Source organism: Triticum aestivum, chromosome 6D (genome assembly GCF_018294505.1).
Source record: "Triticum aestivum cultivar Chinese Spring chromosome 6D, IWGSC CS RefSeq v2.1, whole genome shotgun sequence".
Taxonomy (NCBI): Eukaryota; Viridiplantae; Streptophyta; class Magnoliopsida; order Poales; family Poaceae; genus Triticum; species Triticum aestivum.
In genome coordinates, this window is record NC_057811.1 from 486,183,658 (window position 1) to 486,197,623 (window position 13,966).

The 13,966-nt window shown below is 47.1% G+C and overlaps 2 protein-coding genes across 2 annotated transcripts; both read right to left on the reverse strand.

The window, feature by feature from the left end:
- Window positions 1–252: 252 nt before the first annotated feature.
- On the reverse strand, window positions 253–4,261 carry LOC123142212 (serine/threonine-protein phosphatase PP1). Its single transcript, XM_044561208.1, has 3 exons — window positions 3,905–4,261; window positions 1,080–1,639; window positions 253–532 (listed from the first exon to the last, which is right to left on the reverse strand). Exons 1-3 carry the CDS (start codon window positions 4,083–4,085, stop codon window positions 359–361), a joined length of 915 nt encoding a protein of 304 aa, XP_044417143.1. The 5' UTR covers window positions 4,086–4,261; the 3' UTR covers window positions 253–358.
- Window positions 4,262–5,474: 1,213 nt separating this feature from the next.
- On the reverse strand, window positions 5,475–11,490 carry LOC123146250 (uncharacterized). The gene is made up of 6 exons (XM_044565865.1): window positions 11,025–11,490; window positions 7,305–10,100; window positions 7,065–7,118; window positions 6,566–6,910; window positions 6,342–6,468; window positions 5,475–5,899 (listed from the first exon to the last, which is right to left on the reverse strand). Exons 1-4 carry the CDS (start codon window positions 11,418–11,420, stop codon window positions 6,650–6,652), a joined length of 3,507 nt encoding a protein of 1,168 aa, XP_044421800.1. The 5' UTR covers window positions 11,421–11,490; the 3' UTR covers window positions 5,475–5,899; window positions 6,342–6,468; window positions 6,566–6,649.
- Between the last annotated feature and the right edge of the window lie 2,476 nt (window positions 11,491–13,966).

Below are 13,966 nucleotides of genomic sequence, written 5' to 3' on the forward strand. Positions count from 1 at the left end.
AGGTCGGGCTTGGCTAGATGCAGTCTCCTTTTGATCTTAGGAAGAAGTCGCTCTGATTACGATGTCTTCTGCCGGCTATGCAACTGATAGGGCAAGGAAATGGGCCACGCGAGAGGACAAGGAGGGAGCTGAAACTTTCTTCCTATGTGAGCGGTTGGCCAATGGAGGCCGCTCCATATCAACGCCCAAGCCTCCAACTACGGAGTCTCTCGAGACATACATGGATCGTACATATATAACGAATTACAAGCAAATGATTCGAAAGAACCATGGATCTGCGAGGAGAAATATGTACGTGCATGCAAATCTATGAGATCTCCATGATTCTAATCGAGCCTCTAACAACATAAATACTCTGTTAGTCCGCCTGCGCTTTGGCTCTCAAGGGCTTGAGGATCTGGAACGAGCAGAGCAGGCTGGCGTCGACGTTCATCAGCGCGCCGGCGTTGTTGAACTCGCCGCAGTAGTTGGGCGCGGAGAAGATGGTGACCAGTTGCCGATCCGCGAAGAACTCGTACCCATCCTCCACAACCTGTTACATTGTAAATGTGGATTTTTGAAGCTCGGGCTTTAAGACACCTCTTATTTTTAATCTCTACTATTGTTTTGAGATCTGTGCTACACAACTAACTTACTACATAAAATTTTCTTTTTTTTTTCTTTAAAACAAAAAACATACGAACTTCAAACTTTTCAGGACAACAAAATATTCTTACTACAATGTGGGTAAAAACTTTCAGATTTTTTTGTCCGACATAAATATACAAAATGAGATATTTTTGAGTAAAATTAATAATATTTACTATATATGATTCACGAAAGAATCTGAAAGTTTTTTCCCACATTGTAGTAAGAATGTTTTGTTGTCGTGTAAAGTTTGAGGTTCATATGTTGTTCTATTTGTGAGAAACAAAAAGACAAAAGTACTTGCACAGATCACGATGCAGAAATGGATGGCTAGATAAGGGGGTGTAGGAAAGCCTATGCTTCCTCAAATGTTAACCGTTATATTGGCATGCCAAGAACCGTCAATGACAATGCATAGAGGATGGAGAGGAGAGGGGAGAGGTTTGCAATACCTGGTGGGCGCGGCAAATGAGGTCGAGGTCGTGCTTGTTCAAGAACTCGGCGACCTTGTCGGCTCCAAAGGTGAAGGAGACGCCGCGGTCGTTCTCGCCCCAGCCGGGGCTCTCGCGGTCGGGGTCGGACCAGAGGAGGTCGCAGAGGAGGCCCTGGTCGGGCACGTCAACGGGGCGCTGGATCTCGGCGATCCGGTCGAGGCTGTCGAGGTCCGGGGAGAGGCCGCCGTGCATGCACAGGATCTTCTCGTCGATGAGCGCCGCCACAGGGAGGCAGTTGAAGCAGTCGGTGAAGAGCTTCCAGAGGCGGACGCTGAAGCGGCGCTTGCACTCGTCGTAGAAGCCGTAGATGCGGTTGATGGAGGCGCACTCGTGGTTGCCCCGCAGCAGGAAGAAGTTGTCCGGGAACTTGATCTTGTACGCTAGCAGTAGGCAGATGGTCTCGATGCTCTGCTTGCCCCGGTCCACGTAGTCGCCCAGGAACAGGTAGTTGGCGCTCGGCGGCAGCCCGCCGTAGTCGAACAGCCGGAGCAGGTCCGAGAACTGCCCGTGGATGTCGCCTGACACGTACACATGCATGCACAAAAGCACGTCAAAATCATTTTTTTCCATACCATGCAGCAGAGTTGTATGTATAATCATTAAGAAGGGAATTGGTTGGGAGAAGTGGTTTCCATCAATTACGAGGCGCCTGTGATGATTTCTTCAGTCCCAAGATGTTGTGTCAGCTCAGTATCTCAGAGGTGCTCATAGAAATGTGACGTGCGTGTGTGCGTTCATAGGAATAAGTGTATGTGTGTGTGAGCATTTACGATTATGCTATATGTTAAGAAAACACAACCCCAAACAAGTGACACCACAAAACCAAAAAGACATAAGGATTACCACTCAGGACTTGGCGATCCACAACCCGAAGACAGCCAAAACAAACCCAGACTCGAGATTATATCACAAAGCAAGAAACATTCACCACAAGAGCTTGAACATCACAACAGACCCCAACTTGACTACTATGACGAAACAATTTTCAACACTTAGATGCACCACCACTAGTAGAAAAAGAGGCTTCCATACGCCCCCATTAGTCCCCAAAATAATCGAACCGCGACCAAAGGGGTCTTTAGTCGCGGTTCGGGAGGAGACCCGCGACCAACTATCTGGGCCCAGCGCGCGCTGGCGGACGGGAGGGGCTTTAGTTAGTCCCGGTTGGCCTGGCCAACCGGGACTAAAGGTCCTCAGGCCGGCCCGAAGACCTTTAGTCCCGGTTGGTCTGGCCAACCGCGACTAAAGGGATTTGAGGCCTCATTTTCAAACTCTACCCCCCCCCCCCCCCCCCCCCCGCCCGTGGATCGCCTTTTCAGTTTTAGAAAAAACAAAAGAAAATGATGAAAATGTCAAAAAAATAAAATAAAATAAGTTTCCCATGTGATATGTGGTCTAGTTGTTGGGAAAATTTAGAAATATGAATTTCGACTTTATTTGCAAAATCTCTCTGGAATTTCTTAAAATGGACATAACTTTTGCATACGAACTCGGATGAAAAAGTTTTTTATATGAAAAATCATCTACTCGAAAAGTTACATGGGCTTCAAAATCCTCAAAAACCTAACAGAAAAAAAGATACGGGGCTTTTAAGATCTGGAGAGGCAAAAAAATCAAAAAATTTCAAACTGTGGTCAAACAATGGTCAAACTAATTATTCTAGAATATTAGTGTTACTAAATAATTATTTCAGTTTTTTTTAAATTTTGGTCAAATCTGGTCAAACTGTGGTCAAACAGTGGTCAAACAATGGTCAAACTAATTATTCCAGAAATATTAGTGTTACTAAATAATTATTGTTTTTTAAAACAATAGTTTCAAACTCAAACAGTGAAATGTGTCACTTCATGCTCAAGCTAAATTCCTGAGGGTTAATAGAATTGACATCCTACTATTGTCAGGAAAACAACAAGTGCAGACTTGGAAACGAGGGAGAATAGAACCCGGAAGTTAAGCGTGCTCAGGCTGGAGTAGTGAGAGGATGGGTGACCGTCCGGGAAGTTAGATGATTTGAATTGATGAGGGGTGATTAGAGATTAGAGGTTAAATTGAGCAGTGATGAGGGGTGGTGATTAGAGATTAGAGGTTAAAATAATTCAGAAATTTGAAAATAAAAAAAATTCCCAAAAAAAATCTACGGAGGAGGCCTTTAGTCCCGGTTAGCCACGAGAACCGGGACTAAAGCCTTTAGTCGCGGTTTGTAAGAGGCGCGACTAAAGGGAGGGTCTTTAGTCGCGCATATTTAGTCCCGGTTGCACAGCCGGGACTAAAGGCCTTTGCAAACCGGGACTAAAGGCATTTTTTCTATCAGTGCACGTACATGAGACTAGGTGTCTCATCGCCGAGCAACGAGGCCACATGTCCGACACCGTCTAACCAGCCGTCACCCGAGGGGAGCAGCAGACCAATAATCCTACACCTACGTAACCACCTACGTAATGTTACTTAATCTTCCTAATAATTTAATTCTCCTACGGTGGTGAGAGACGAACCGAGCCCGGATCTGGGCGAGGAGCCGGCCAGCCCTGATCCGCTCCATGACGACCAACCCCCGCCACCGGCCGCAAGGAGGCGAGGCCACAGGGACGGGGACCCACGGACCGCGGCACACGGCTGCAGGCCATGCACGCACGCGCACCGCGAGCACCCAAAAATCCAGAACCCCACGTACGACGTCAATCAAAACTAACTGAATCCACCCATCGACAATGCATGCATGCATGGCGGCACGAGAGCTTGCTCCCGTGCGTCCGACTCCGGCGGACTCCGGCGACTCGACTCACCGCAGACGTTGATGGGGGCCTCCAGCTCGAGGAGGTTGGGCTGGGAGAGGAAGATGCCCTTGGCGGTGACGCAGAGGTGCCGGATCTCCGCCTCGCTCAGCTGCACCTTCTTGCCGGGCGCCTTGCCCTTCTTCCCGTCCAGGAGCCGCCGGATCAGCTCGTCCACGGCGTGCCCGTCCATCGACGATCTCTATCTCCTTGCCGCTGCGCTCGTGGTGGAGAATGTCGGGCTGGGAGAGAGAAGAGGAGGAGAGCGTCCGTGCGCCCGTGTCCATGGCTTTGGTTCGTTTTATGGCCCGGCGATGCTTGGCTCGCAGAGGCCCTGCCAAACAAGGACCTGAGACCCTGGTACGAGTGGCAAATGGGGGTGAGCCTGTCACTAATCCTCGCGCCTAATATTATATGCACCGTGACCATATCATCTCTCCTATAAATAAACTCGCCCGCCGAAAGATGGTCTCACCGCTGTGTTGAAATATATTGTACTGCCATGATTAAAGATGAATAGATCGGAAGTTTTTTTGAAAAAAAAATAGGCTGTGTGTTTCGGTCACTTTTTTCTCATCCGTCTGCTCAACGCCATGCTGTTTGCCGAGCTGCCGCCGCCTCGGTCTTCCATCTGAATGTGCCTTCTACTTCAACGCCAGAAACCCCCACATCCCCGACCGGTTTTTTTGAGGGAGTATATTTTTCCTTCCGTGACATGCACTACTTTAACTGGCAGCAACGATCGAAAGAGTAGTCGCAACTCGCACGGTGCATGCTCCATGGATATGGCATCGGTCGATCGATCGATCTCGTTCTCACGTCACATGTTTGTTGCTTCTCTGTTGCTTTCTTTCTTTCTTGGCACCCCATTAATTCACCTATATATAACTCCAAAGTCTGTCGGACGAAAATGAACTCATGTTCCATTGTAAAACCGCACATTTTTGTGGAGTGGAAAACCACACATATTCTCCATTTAAAAATGAGGTGTAACACACACTATACTAGAATACACAAAATTATCAAGAAAACAGTCTTGCGCCCAGCGTATGTGAACCTGCAAACTGAGTGTTGACACGTCTTTCTTTGATCAACTGCACAAGTCCTCAGCGAAAGTGCTCTGCACACGATGGTCTACGGACGATTCAGGCACGATGCCTAATGTGAACGGCAGTGATTAGGAAAATAATGCAATCTAACGGCTGATTAGACCCGTCGTGCGAAGATCGATCGGGCAGAAGGTTGTCGTCCCTATAGCAGTGCTCAGTCCTCGGAGATGATGGAGGTGAAGCCATGGCGGGTTCTGACATGCTTAGTTCATCACATGCTTGATGTGGCGACAGCGGAAGCGGCGGCCCTTCTGAATGGCCTGAGGTTTATTGAATCTCCGTGTTGCAACCGAGCGATTGCGTAATCGGACTCACTTCAGCTGCTTGATTCTCGCAACGGAGTGACAGAGATTTGGAGCCCCTGTGATTCCATATTGGTTGACAGAGCGCTACGTTTTCGGTGTCATTTGCACACTGCAGAGGGTTTTTTGCTTCTTCTTATTACGTAGTAAATTTACATCATTTAGATTGTCTGATCAAAAACAAATACGAGGAGATGATTGCAGATAATTCGTTGGAGAAAACCCAGTTCAGCCAGCCAAGAAGAAGATCGTCAGGTAGCAGAGCACAGCCGTTTGTCAAATGCAAAAAAAGACGGTGCCTCGATCGGGCGACCCAATCAGAAAATCGGTTGCATTACACAGCATAGACCGTGCAACACCGCCGTCCTGATTCCTCCGTGTTCACGTGAAAACCAACCGTTGTTGGGCAAGGTGAAGCAGAGCAGAGCAGGCATGTGACCACCTCGCCACTTTCTGCCTTTTGAACTTCGGCAACCCGAGGGCGGGTCTTCATGTGCTTCGACATTCTGCGGTGCGTCGCAGATCTCCGTCCTAGAAGGAGCGGCGGGCGGGGCATGGCGACCTCGAGCTTCCACGTTTTTTCTCCGGGGAAAAGGCTGCATGCAATGCAAAGTGTTCAGGGTTATTTCTCAAAGATTTGTCTCAACCATGCATGTATGTATGAATGAATTAACTAACGACCATGTATGTATGGCAAACATGAGAGAAAGAAAGGATTCGTGGGCATCATATGGAGTTGGAGGGGCAATACTTTGTTCCAAACACCACTATTCTGTGCAACACATCATCCAGCGACCGGACGCCTTTTCTCGCTTTATACAAATATATATACAAGGTTAAGAGTATTTCACCAAACACGAGTTTCAGCGCCAGGGTTGTAACAGGCCACAGCGGGGTTTGGCTCATCTGTGGTGGGTGGATCTAAACAAAACAAATCCTAAAACCATCGGTTAAACACTACCAAACGATGTCACCGATGATGATCCATCACAATGACACAGCAAGAGTAAAAATGCAGAGCTGCAGCCATATATGTACCTGTATCTCTGACTCTGCAGTATTCTTGTACTAGTGGCTACATCAGCAGCTCGGCAGCATAAATAAATCCCAGGAGCACAAGCAAAACACCTCTGACAGGAATCATGCCTTGAGCGCGCAACACATACTGAAGAATAAGAAACAGATAAAGTTATACGTATCTCACGAAAAGAGAGCGATGTTGAGAAATGAAGAGAGTGCAAAACTACTGTTACAAAGGTTACCTGCTGGCTGCTGCATGCACGTCCTGAAAGTGAGTAGAGTTACGCCTGGACCACTCATCAAAACCTTAGACTCCCCCAAGTGCATCACGGCACGTTGGCTTCTTTCTCGGCAACGTGTCCTGCTGACACGATCTGCAAAGCTGTGCCTCCGACGAGCCATGCTGTCAGCTCTGGTTGCTGCTCGAGGTGTTTGAGGGGGGATGTGCTTCCATCCCTTGTCTCCGCACCGTATACGAATGGAAGCCGCAGGGTAAGAAAGCTCTCGGGTGGAAGGAGAACTCGGCATCCAAGACTGAACGATCCTTGTTGATCACGGTCAGATACATTTGATGGCAGACATGACCTCTGATGCCCAAAAGGAAAAACAAGGAATCCATTAGTAATAAATACGATAATGCACGAGTTCACATGATCTGTATTACTATGATTTACTAATTCATTTGGTCAGCATTGAAGTGTTTAGAAGATCACATAGGTATTGTTGATTGATTGTACCCACCTCAAACTGCACGAGTGGGCAGCTAGCCAACAGGACAGGGAAATCAGGCGTCACCTGCGCCGGAAAGCAACATCAGTGGAATGACATAAAGATCAGTTATATAGATACTGCAATGTTAAGCAGGGAGTGCTTAAAGATCAGTATTAGAAATAAAATTTTAACATCTATCAATCTATGTTCCCAATGTAAATCATCAAAAAAATGCTGATAAAAGAACTGTAGCTTGAAAAATAAACTTACGATAAAAATCCGTTGAAGTTGTGACACAGCACCAGCAACCTTTACATCTTGATGCCCCTTCCCATCTGAGCTTTTGCAATGTGGGCAGTGCATATATATCGGCAGATTTCTGTTCAACAGTGAATATGCTTCTCCACCATCATCAGCTGTAATGTATTGAAGAGAATGTTCTCCCTTTCTGACAGTATGTGCATCTGACAGAATATGAGCAGGCCGCAAGGTCTCTCCGTCAACGCCGGGCTGAAGCAATTGCTGCCTGCTATTTCTCCCTGATGATTCCATTGGCCTATTGGATTTCCGCCCACTGTTTCCATTTCCTGTAGTTGCTGCCGACTTAGATGCATTTGGGGGCAACTTTTGTGAATTGTGCTTACTTTCTGATTCATTGTTTTGATAAGATCTTTCATAATCAATTTCCTTAAGATACTTCTCTGACAGTAAGAAACGGTGACCGTACGAGCACTCATGCTCAAATCCCACATATACTACAAACTGTTGTACGGTTTGGGCAGCTTCTTTAGTCTCATTTCCAACAGTAACTGGCACTATGTTGCCCCCGATCTGTAGAAAGGGCTTCCCATCAGCAGTTTCACTGCTCATATTTTTGCTCATCTTCTCAGATTCATTTTCAGCTACAGGTCCTTGACTGAGAGCTGCATTGGTTCGGCCATTAGTCTGTTCCGCTGCGCTCACTTGCCGTTCATCTTTCCGGCCAGCAGGTTTTGGTGGTCTCTTCAGCTGGAGAGCAGGAAACTCAGAATCTTTAGTTGTGCTGCCAGCAACAACTTCAGCAAAAGGCTTTTTCATAGTAAAATTTGGATGACCTTTACCAAAACTAATAGCTGAGTTGTTCGTTGATTGCACTTCAGGTTGTTTTCTGGGATTTTCAAGCTTTGCAGATCTAATTTCTGGTGCGGCTTGGTTTGTGATGGACTTTACTTCTCTAGAAACAGCAGGTGGAATCTGGGGGTTCACATTAGATGTCATGGAGGAAGATTTAGTGGCAGCATGGGTGCCATTTTTTCCTTGTCCTTTGCCAAGAGATATTGTCCACTTCAAAAGATACTTGTCCTTTGAGCAAAATCCAGCTTGGAGCAACCCTTTCGTTGGCTTGTAATATCTTGCTCCTCCAAGGCGCACCAAACGCCAAGAGGATGCCGGAAATGAACTAGCATCAACCCCCCTCGGTAGCACAAGGGTGGGTAGTAGATCCTCACAATTGGAGAAGCAGTTAAATGATACATTGGCTGTCTCAAAGTCAAAAGGATCATCTCTAAGGCGACGCGACCGTCCACAGGCACATGCATGGAGGAAGACGTAACCACTAGAATGTTGTTCGACAGCATCTGATGAAGATAATTTACCATGGCGCTGGTGCTTGCATGGCCTGCCAGTAAGGCTGACAGCATCGCATTGCTGCCTTCCAGCTTCCCATATTGTTTTGCATTCATCTTCTAGCTTCTTGGAGAATACCTTGACAGCCGGTCCTTTGACTGTTGAGTGAAAGGATCGCAATGCTTTCTGTAGCTGCACTTCATGCACGCTAGTTGGGTAAAAGTCAGGCAAATCTTTCAAGTACACCTCCTTAGCAACTGGAAGCACCTTTTGGCACCACGATGAGGAAAATTTCATGTTAAGCCCCTTGTTGCTTTCCAAGCAAGATAAAGCAGTTTCAATAGCACTAGATTGCTCGTTCTTCAAACTAGAACTTGCATGAGTAGATGATCCCCTCGCACTTTCGGAATTATCGATCCCATCTTTTGCACTAATCAGTCCAGATATAATAGATGTACTAATGGAGAACCATTTATCAAAACTAGGGAGATCAGGAACACTAACTGGCTTCCCAGATGATGCGGACGCAGCTGCTGCAGCTGCTGCCGCAGCCACCATACCGACACCAGCAACAGAGCCAGCAGACGCATTGCCTGAATACCCGCCTTTCCCTCTCAGTCCGTCGGACTGCCGAAATATAAAATCCTTGATCAACTGAACATCTTCGTGGTTTGCAGATTGGCAGTTGTTTTCTAGTGAAGCGGCATCCAACGATGACTTGGAGCTGAAAGAATCTTCAAACAGTCCTGCGATGATATCCAGTGGCTCCCGTTTCTTATTAATTGAGCGGTCCAACAGGGCAACAACTCTGGATGAATCAAGTGAGAACAAAGGAAGATGGCTCACGTTACCAGCACCCCTTGGACCATTATGCCCTGACTCCAGACCGGTAAGTGTCCGGCACCTCTTCAGCAAGAACCGGATCTGACCTTCCAGAGACAAATGCAGCTTCTTGGTGAAACTACCCTCAGATTTGCTGGCTGGTCGGGCGAGCATTACCACTGAGCCAGAACTTTTTGAAGTGCCAGAAGCCTGATTTGATGAAGATGTCTCCCCCATATCATCCAAACTTGTTGCATCACTTGGACCATCAATGATATCATCCTCAAAGACAAAGAGGACAACAGGGATGCATTGGCCTGGCAACACAGAAGCGTGCGAACCGGTTCCTGACATCAACGAGATGGCTGAGGGTTGGCGTCCCGAGTGACCTCCACGGCGTGCCGGAGGGGAGATTGATGAAGCCCTGCGGGTAGGCCGAGTCAGGGTGCCAGAAGGAGTAGCTTTGGATGGTGTCCCTGGCGTGCCAGAAGGAGCAGCTTTGGATGGCGTTCCCGGTGCTACTAGTGACCTCACAAATGGTGCAAAAGCATGCTTCGAAGATTGCAGCAGCCTAAAACTCTTCAAGGTCTGTGTGTCAAACCGGAAGCCTTCTTGGAGAAATATTATTACATGGCAAACCTAGAATTTCCCAAAAAAATATAAAAGCACATATCAGAATCAACCTTCAAATAAGTGAATCTTAAACTTCAATTAGCCACCTCTGTTTCCAAAGCTATTTATCATTACATTGGTGAATGAAACAAACAGAATAATAATAAGGGAGGTATCGCACTGAACTCTATTATCTTTATGATCAGCACTAAATCTTAGATGCCATTACATGTAAGTTGTAAGCAAGTAAAACTGTTGGAGATGTAGCTCTGAGATGCCAGCTCTGCATAGACCAAGTAAACCAAAGTAAGTCCCTAGCTATTATTATCAAAGCTACTAGTAGTTATGACCCTGCCATGTCTGGATCGCGGGAATTTCCACAAACTTAGCATCCATCTGCGACGGTATTAGTTCCCCCAATACTCTATTAAAAATGATGCAGTGTGACACCAGGGAAATAGTGCCAACCCTTCCACCTTAGCACCAAATTTCCAAAAGCAGGTAAAAAAATGCAAGTCAACAGTCACTTCATGTTCAGGTTACATTTTGCGAATGAGGATGAGAAAACAGTGCTATTTGCAACTAATCACTGGAACTTGTAGCAGTCAGCATAAGAATCGTAACACCCAGTCGAAAAGGCTATGCACTTGACCACCTACAATGGCCAAATGTCCAAGCAGGCATAATAAGAAATATTATGTGCAGTCTGAACTTTGAATACAGCGTATCAAAAATTATGCCCCCAGATTCTTCTCAAGTTTCGCTCTTTTGCATCAGTAGCTAGCAAGCACAATAGTTTCGTCGCAACACTGCGAGAAAGCCTTATATGACCAAGACGGCATAGCAGTCAGGCAAGCACAAAATCTGATGGCTTCAGAGTTAAGAGTAGCATCTGGTGAGCAGTGAGCTTAATCCATCCATGGCTGAATCACAGTGAGGGGCAGCACTCACCGAGAACATGAAGAGCATCTCCGGGAGGTCGCCGCCGCCGGTGCTCCCGCCGCCCGCCTCCCGCAGCGGGGGCGGGGCCGGGGAGGCGAGGTGGAGGAAGACCATCCTCTTGTCCCCGTCGCGGTGGTACCTGATGCCCCCGGCGAGGGTCCTGGCCGAGCCGCCCGGGGAGAACACGGGGGCGTCGAGGATCCGGTCCGCGAGGCGCGCGGCGGCGCCCCCCGCGCCGCCCACGAAGCCGACGACGACCACGCCGCCGTCGTGCGGCGGCGAGGCGGCCGCGGCCGGGGAGGGGGAGGGGGCGGAGGCGGGGGGAGGCGCGCGGGAGAGGACCCGCACGGCGGAGGAGGGGGGCGCCTGAGGCGGCGACGGCGACGGCGGCGGCCGCGGCTCCATCGCCGGCGGCGGTCGCGGCGCGCGAGGAAGGAAGCCAAGTAGTTTCCGGGAAGTCGTTCGCTTTGGCGTTTGGTCGCTCTTTGGGTTTGCGACTTGACATAAATAAAAACTTCTACTTATTACGCTGAAATAACTAAGTCTATAATATGTGAACAAATAAATACGTAGCAACTAGTAAATCTATGTGTTAAGCCAAAATATAGAGGCATGAATGTGTCTTGCAAGTTGTTCTTTCTCCGGATTTGATGGTCTAGGGTTATGGCAACTCCAATGCGGATCACTGAAACGAACACACCAAACATTTTTACATAACAAAAGTAATTAGCCTATTCTACTCTTCGCCGGTCGTGGGCACGTCCATGTTTCAAGTCTACTCTTCGCTGGACGTGGGCACGTCCGTGTCCACGCCTACTCTCCACCGGAGTCCGCCGCCTGGCTGTGGATGTCACGATGAAAGTGAAGTCGACAATCGACGTTGATGCGTGACTTGACATAAAAACTTTTATTACTTCAGCCAAGACAATAGATCTATGTGAGTTAAATACTAAGTGAACACCAATTAGTTTGGATCGGATGGGAGTAATAAAATCTATGCTAAGCCCAAATTGAGGCATGGATATATCTTTGCAAGTTATATTTTCTTTGAATTTGATGTTCTAGGGTGACCTGATAGTGTTGCAGTGGGATCAGAGACGAGATGGTTGTTCATGAAGCACAAAGCCGCAAAGCAAAATTGGACAATGCATCGGTCGACTATGCTTGGTGTAAGCTCAATGTAGGACGTGGTGCTCCGTGAGGTGGCGACGGCGTGGCATCCACCATGTCTAGAGTAAGAGAATGAAAGAAAGAGGTGAAGTGAAATTTCTCCTAACAATTCCTTTTGGTAGGATTGTACTCCCTCCGTCCGGAAACACTTGTCGGAGAAATGGATAAAGATGGATGTATCGAGAACTAAAATGCGTCTAGATACATCCATTTCTCCTACAAATATTTTCGGACGGAGGGAGTATTTTTCTTTGCTTTGAGATGACATTAATATAAGCAGCACAGATTTTTTTAGAGCTAATTTAACTAGCATTTAGTTTCTATATTATTTAAGAAGAAAAATCATTTCCCCTCCTTCAGTCTTTGGGCTATACCTCCCAAGCCCATCATCCTTTCCACCTCTCTTCTATTAGTGCAATGGTGTGGCCTAGTTGGCGTTGCACATGGGCCTTGTCCTAGATAGGATGTTGCATCCCAATCATATGCCCGATTTAAATGACACTTCATCTTCTCTATTAGTCGTAACCCATCGTAGATCACCAGACGGAGTTCCATATCACCAGCTGTCATTGTGCCCGAAAGAGTAATGTCACGGCGCATTGGTTGGCCCTAGCTAGTTACTGGTGGAACTTCCCGAGGAGTGGCGTGATCATCCTCCTGATTTCTTAATCTCTTCTCTTGTAACGGACATGACTACTATTTAATAAACGTCGCCGAAGTTCAAAAAAAAAGTTTCATATCACCATATGAGAGTACGATTTCAAAATAGGGAGGCAAATCATTGGTGGCTTAATTTGACTTTGACGATTAAGCCATGTTTGGCAATTTGGTGATTTATAATTTGCTTCTCCAACTTCTTCTGTCTATTTTTCCACGCGGGCTCGATTATGCAGTTGCATTATGCTATACTTATTTTATAGTTTGTTGTAAAAAGAGCCACGAAAATGACTTAAATAAAGATAATTGGTAGCAGGTCGACGAAAGATGATTATCGTAAACATATGAGTTATCTTAAGTGAACAATCAATAAATGGCGGAGGCACCGTGGCATGTGTTGCCTTGTACTCCTTCCGATCCACTATATGACTGACATATGGTTCATCAATAATTTTCTCTAAGTTTGACTTAGGACAAACCTAAAACTGTAAATATTTTTGAGCGAAGAGAGTATCTATGCAACTGGCTCCAATATAAAATAATCTTCGCTGCATAGGCATCACGAATGGCGCATGGAAAAGCCCTACACACATTGAAGTCTTAGTGAACTTCCATGAGACAAGGCCCGGGGAAGAATTATGATAGAATGCGTGATGCCTATGGCGCATGCGGCAAGTCATAGGTATCATGCATGCATGGGGCATAGAAAAACCCCAATGTGGAGCTGAAACACAGGGGCGGAGCTTCTGGGGCCGAACCGGGCCATGGCCTGCCTAGGATTTTCATGATTTTTTTATACCTTTACACTCGACCCAGTTCCCCCAGCAAAAAATACACTCGGCCCACCACATCGCACTATGAATCGAGTCAAGCCTCCAAGGTCTCACAGGAGCGCACACAGGAGCGTTTCTCCAATCCTCTAAACTGGTGGTGGTGGATTCCAGGTCTGCTTTGTTGGGTGATGCTCCAGCAGATGCAACTTCAATAATTTTTAGATCTCGTCTCAAGTGGTGAGTGGCTATTCCAGTCTTCAAAGCCTTGTACGGCTAGGGTGTTTGCAGGTGTCCTTTTTTCTTTGTTGTTGGTTCAGTGCTATTTGTAATCTCCGGCGGGCGGCGTACAAT